The sequence below is a fragment of the Arachis ipaensis genome, chromosome B04 (assembly GCF_000816755.2).
Source record: "Arachis ipaensis cultivar K30076 chromosome B04, Araip1.1, whole genome shotgun sequence".
In the NCBI taxonomy this organism is placed as follows: Eukaryota; Viridiplantae; Streptophyta; class Magnoliopsida; order Fabales; family Fabaceae; genus Arachis; species Arachis ipaensis.
Window position 1 is genome coordinate 104,631,129 of NC_029788.2, and position 7,141 is coordinate 104,638,269.

A 7,141-nucleotide genomic window follows, 5' to 3' on the forward strand; every position below is an offset into this window, starting at 1 on the left:
TAATAATATTTAATCATTTTGATTTAACTAAAATAATAGTGATAATGTTAGATTAGTTGTTTATTGATAGTATTAGAAAATAACGTAGTGCAGATTATTTTTAAATATTTTAATTTAATTAAAATAATAGTGAGGTTAGAGATTAGTAGTAAAATAATTTTAGTGATATAGAGATTAGTGTAATAACAATTTTTTTTAAAGATTATGGATGCAAGATAATAAATTAATTATTGTTATTAATAGATTGTGAATGGGTAATTTTAATGCATCTGAAAATAATTAGATTTATATTTAAGATGTATTGATAATCGTTAGATTGTAAAAAATATAGATGTGAATTTTTGTAAAATAAAGTTAGTGTATTTTGAGTAGTTAATAATATAGTTATTTACATGATTATGTTTTACTGGTTATGTGATCATGAAAATGTGACTATGATAAATTTAAGTTGTTAATTAAACAATGTTATATTTGTTTAATGTGGTCTATGACTATGTTTTGTAGGGTTCACGGATGTTGCAATGTGACCACTACATACCGCCAGACCGGTACAATCAGATTATAGAGGGACATTTACGGGAGACAGGCTTTTATCACGTTTTTCAGATTGGAATTGTCCAATGTCAGTCGGCATTGGTTAATGCTCTAATCGAGAGATGGCGCTCTGAGACTCACACATTTCATTTACCAGTTGGTGAGTGCGCGGTGATGTTGGAGGACGTGGCGATTATTCTTTGTCTTTCGATGAATGGTTTGCCAGTTACAGGACCGACACTCAGCAGTTATGAGGCGTTAGAGGCTGAATGCTTGGATCAGTTTGGTGTTGCACCTAGGAAGACAGAGTGTAGAGAAAGTTTCATCAAGTTGACGTGGTTTCGAGCATTGAAAGATCGTATAGTGTTGGATGACAATATTCAGATTCAGAGGTACGTGAAGTGCCACATAATGTTATTATTTGGTACCGTTATATTTAGAGATAAGTCTGCGGCAAGGGTGCACTGGAAGTTTCTGCCGTTACTCCGCAACTTTTCTGGGATCATACAGTTTAGCTGGGGATCGGCATGCTTGGCACACCTTTATAGAGCGTTGTGTAGGGCAACTCGAGTCGACTGTAAGGAGATTGATGGTCCGCTGACACTTTTGCTTACTTGGGCTTGGATCCAGCTACCATTTCTTGCGCCGATTCCTGGCAATCCTCGACTCTTTCCGATTGCAAACAGGTAAATTTAAATACTACATGCTTTTAAAAAGTGTGGGACGCTATATTTTAAATTTCATTGATAAATGTTAATTAATGAATTGTCTGATGTCAGGTGGCATAATTGGGAGCGTGCCGATCGACCCTACAGATATCGTAGTCTTGCTCACTTTAGGAGAGCATTGGATGATCTGCAAGAAGGACAGGTATGTTGTAACAAATAAGTATTTGTTTTCCTTTAGCTGTGTTATTATTCGGTGTGTAATCCTCCTTTACATGCATAATGTGTACAGTTTGTTTGGGAGGCTTATGCAATAGGGCGGATCGAACCAGACGTGATTCCTCCTGATATCCGTTAGCATTCGGCTATTTGGAGTGCTACAGTTCCGCTTATATCTTTTGAATGCATTGAGTGGCATGCATCTGATAAACTGAGGAGACAATTTGGCTTGACTCAGGGCGTTCCTCATCAAGAGCGGGATCTAGGTGAAGCATACGGCGAAGTTCTGACAGGTCCCAAGAATCAAGATTGGCCTGGAACCCACTCATTTTGGGTTATGCATTGGACGAATCGGTATAGTCATGTTCTTGTCGAGCACATGGTGCCCTCACAGCATCATCTAGATATTTACTTGCATTGGTACCGAGGTACATATGGTGACCACTTGCATCTGTCAGATCTCATACAACAAGAGAATCAGGAGGGTGATCCTATTCATAATCAGGAGAACCAACATGCACAACAACCACCACCACCACCGCCACCGCCACTGCCACCGCCACAGATACAAGCACAGCAAGAGCCTGAGCAATTCACACCGTACATTCCTGACACACATTCTGCAGATTATTTTACACCACCATACCCAGTGCATCAACAATATTGGGGTGTCCCACACCAAGAGTCAGGGGAACAAGGATCGTTTAGCCAGCTACTTGGATTCGTGGCTCCTGTGCCAGGTTACTCACAGCCAGGGAATTACGGAGACATTCCCACCGACCAGAGGGCCTAACCGAGTGGTATTGCTCCAGGTAGATTATCATTGGATATGAGACCTCGATGTCGCATTTCCTCTGGTAATTCCAGAGGGAGACTTTCTGTTGACTCTAGTAGGAGTGATAATGCCATGGGGGAGGGGATCATGTAGAGCGAAAATCCACGTCATATTCCCATGGGTCTAATTTAGGAGAGCAACCAGGCTGTTGATGATGAGGCTGATGACTATCTGGTTGACCATCCGAACAGGGATGAGAATGAGGATGAGGATGAGGATGCAGATGATGCTGATGATGATGACGGTGATGGTCCAGCACCTAGTGCAGATAAAATACATTATTGGTTAGAATGGTAGAATAACTTGCTTGTTAGTTTGGTTTGATAATTTTGAAAAGTAACTTGCTTATTCGCTTGGTTTGATAAGTTGGTTATTTAATGCGTGAATGTTTCCATAGGGACAACCACAAGCGAAAAAGGAAAAGGATACAACCTTAGAGCTGATCCCTCCGTCAGAGCGCTAATCGATATACCCCGTCCGCTTTTAACAGGGTTGCAAAGAAATGCAAGAAATTATACAAAGATATAAAAAGGGCAATGAAAAAATGATATGTGTATTTGGACTTCCTTATTTAGAATGTGTTTGGTGCTTATTGTTTTCGATTTGTTGAACTATGACGATGACTATGTTAATTCCTTTTATGTCATTAACTAAGCCATTGGACTTTATGGCATTAACTATGCTACTTTCCTTCATAATCAGCACACACATACAATTACATCTATTTTCATTGGATGTAAAATGCCAAAGTCATACAATAATATCACACACGAAGTGCACAATATTGAAAGTCTATTGGGTTGTCGCACCAACACTTGGGCCACCACGATGATGACATCTACTACGGCTGTGGCCCTCGGTCCCACATTGCTTACATTGCCTAGGACCACGCAACATCCGAGTGTCCATCTCATTTAAGAAACGGGTCATTCTTGGTCGACCTTTGGATACCCATCTGAGGAACGGATTACCTACGAATCGGGGTCCATGATAAACAGGCCATGTTGTCGGGTTCTCTAGTGGCCTAAACCTCGTCCTGTACACTCGTCGAACTTGGTCCATTTTGTAAACATCATGAACATACAGTTGCCAATCCAAGCGCTGGTTTGCACAACAAGCAAACACATGTCGACATGAAATCCGGTCTACCTGGAATTCACCACAGTCACACCGTTGTCGACGGAGGTCCACTGCATACTCTAGACCACTGGGACACTTACGCACTTCAAATACCTCATTCTGTCTGTCAAAGTAACTAACTTGAATGTTACCCACTGCCCGCTGATTGGCATGCGATTTGGAGGTTACAAGCTTAGAGAACATATGTCCTGCATTAATACGAGCCTCAGCCTCAACTCTTTTTCAGGTAAACAACTAATTAAGCCTGTAAAACGTTGCCTTAACAAGTGCAGTGACTGGAAGATTGCGTGCCCCTTTCAGTACCGAGTTGATGCACTCCACTAGATTGGTGGTCATATGACCCCATCGATATCCTCCATCAAATGATAAAGCATACTACTCACGGGGAATACGATCCAACCAGTTGGTATAAGCCTCACCCCGCTCGCATAAATGCTGATAACGCATCTCGTACTCGTGAACTGTTCGGGAATATCCTATTAATAAAAAAAATTACCCATTACAAACAACGTTCATTATAATAACTAGGTTTAAAATAACTGTAATAGTAACTATCATACCGATATTGACGATAAGCTTCTGTAGATACGGAGCCTTAAACTTCCTCAAAAAATTGGACTCAATGTGTCTGATACAAAATATGTGGAATGTTTTCAGAGGAGACCAAGCTCCATTACTGCGAGCAATAGCTGACCTGATGGAATCGTACCGATCGGAGATAAGGCCCACACCATCACGTGTCACAACATGATGTCGCAAGTTACTAGGAAAAAAGTGCCAAGCCTCAGATGTCTCTCCCTCAACTATCGCAAATGCAATAGGCACGATGTTTTTGTTGCCATCCTGTGAAACTGCAACAACAAACAACCCTTATATTTTCCATACAAATGAGTTCCGTCTACCTGCACTATTGCCTTGCAATGTCTGAATGCTCTAATACAAGGGTAATAACTCCAGAAGACTCGGTGTAGTACACGAATGTTAAGAACCAAGTCATCTCCCTGATATGCAGGCATTATTTCAAAATGAACGACTGCGGATGGCTCCTTGTGACACATGGCCTCAAACCATATCGGCAAAGCTTCATAGGAAGCTTCCCAACCTCCGAAAATTGACTCCATTGCCTTCTGTTTTGCCAACCATGCTTTGCAATAACTTATGGTGTAGTTAAACTTCGACTGTACTTTCGCTATCACTGATTTCACCTTTATAAATGGGTCAACTTCTACCAATGGCTTTATTACTTCTGCAATTGTGTTTGAATCCAGCTTCGAATGATATTGAGAAATGGTGGCCCTAATGCAGGTGTGACTGCCATTGTACCTCCTTATCTCCCAACAGTACTTCCTGGATATTTTGCTCACCCTGATAAGCCAATCACAGCCTGTGCCATACTGGGTACATTTAGCATAGAATGTCGTCGGTTCTGACTCATGCACCCGGTAATCTACACCTCTACGAATAGTATAATCTTTCATCGCCTTAATTACCGCCTCCCTAGAACTGAATTCCATTCCCACGCTAAATTCACCATCCATCATAACAGGAAGCTCTGCTGCAATCACGTCACAAATTTTATAGTTCCATTAATAACTGTTAAATATGTGTCGTATTAATCAAATCAATGATCCGTAAATCAAGAATAAATGATGCAAAAGTTAATAAGTTCATCAACTAGGTCATGAAACGATATTTAATAAACTAATAATCACACAACAATGGAAAACATAGTTGCCAGAACCAAACCGGTGATCGTACCGGTCAGGTCACTGGGTCATTGGGTCACCGATTCAACCGGTGGGTCACTAGTTGAACTGATTGACCCGATTTTTACCGGTTCATTCTGGATTTGACCGGTTCACACCGGTTCATTGCCATGTGTGGTCTCATCATCGGACCGGACCGGTCTACAGTCCAGTTCAATAGTTTTTTGGTCAAACTGGCCTGTCCGGTTCAATAGTTTTTTGGTCGAACTGACTGGTCCGGTTTAATGGTCTTTTGCTCGAACCGATCGGTCCGGTCCGGTTTTAATAACAATGATGGAAATTACTAAATTTCTCAGCATACACGTTTACTTGATAATTAAACATTAAACAATTACTAATTATATGCTATATTTTTCCTATTTACCGTTGTCTTAAATATTTGTCCTAAACTCAAAACCTATGCACAAGTCATAGTTCACCAAATCTTAATTTAAAATGATGACATACCTGCATTTACATATTGAGGAAACTTCGGTGCATGCATGGCCTCCAAATCCAATGACCGCATGAAAGTCGGCTCCTAAAACGGCTGCTGGTTTGCTAGTGTATTTGCCACATCCACCACATCTGCCACCATAGCATCATCAGCATGATCTTCGTCTACACCTAGATCAACGACCTCGTAATTACTTTCAAACTCTTCTTCACTATCACTGTTGTAATCTTCCAATTCAATATCTCGGTCCGCTGCAGATTGCTCAAACTCAACATACGGTTCGATGAATGATATTCGGGACCGGCTTTCAAGATATACTGAAAACATTTCTTGCATGCTCGCTTCATCGGTTACGTATTTCGTTTGAAATTGAACGAACCCACCAAATATAGATACATGATATCTGTACAGAATACATGACACTCCCCTACGTATTTGAGGATCCATCTTCTCCCAAATCACACCTTTTAATTCTTCAAATGACAGTGTGAATAGAATCACAACATCTAATGGATTTTCACACACAAATTTTACTCATTCAGATGTTTGTAATAAAATTTGGCCATGATAATACACTTTTAATCTTACTCTATCATCCATGATGGAATAGAGAAGATGAGAAAGAAAGCTTTGAGCTTCAGTGAACTCAAAACTGTGAGAAGAAGAAGATGAGGAAGTTGGTTGGTAGCTCGGTGTTGGTTTGAGTATTTATGAAGCTCAAATCGTACCGTCCGACCGCTTGCTCCAATTTCAAATTTTTCTAAACACCAAAATCAGACCATCCGTTTTGTGGTTGGCCGCCAAAAAAATTTTTCATCTCCAAGAAATCGCTGGGTCTGATTTCCTGCGTATCAAAAATTTCTCACCCGCAACCCTGAAATCGCTGGGTCCGATTTCTTTGGCCCAAAATCTTCTCATCTCCTTTCATGAAATCGCTCAGTCTAATTTCTTTGCCAACAGAATCACTATCTGACACAAATCGGACGGTCCGATTTGTGTCCTCTCTCACCTGCATGAAATCGAACCGTCCGATTTCTTCACAACACCTGAACGCCGTCACTCCATTGTAAAACTTCTTTAAGATCCATAACCATGCGTTACACCAATATAGGTGTCATATGCAAAAAAAATAGCCTATTTTTTTATTGATTAAATCTTTTGGATGTATAATTGTACCAAAAATTTTAGGTATATGTATACCCAAAATTAGCTACTAAATCCGTCATCTTATATATATATATTCACATAATTTTTTATAATAAAATAATCAAATTTGTATACAGTTGTATAATAAAATTGTTTTGAGATATCAAATATGGGTCTAACTTTTAGTGTATATATAGCATAATTGTGTTTGTATTTAGTATTTATTCTAAAAATAAATCATTGAGATAAAAATATATCTGTTGGGCTGTTTTTCTATTTCTTATGTTTTACTATGATAAATAAAGAAAAATAATTATAGCTCCCTAATAAAATAATTCATAAAACATATAATGTTTTTGAGTATCCGTCTATGAAAATTAAATCCATATGCAATCAAAAC

The 7,141-nt window shown here is 39.5% G+C and overlaps 1 protein-coding gene across 1 annotated transcript; it reads right to left on the reverse strand.

The window, feature by feature from the left end:
- Positions 3,046-5,667, reverse strand: LOC107636914. Its single transcript, XM_016340384.1, has 5 exons — positions 5,607-5,667; positions 4,334-4,948; positions 3,954-4,244; positions 3,777-3,869; positions 3,046-3,581 (listed from the first exon to the last, which is right to left on the reverse strand). Exons 1-5 carry the CDS (start codon positions 5,665-5,667, stop codon positions 3,046-3,048), a joined length of 1,596 nt encoding a protein of 531 aa, XP_016195870.1.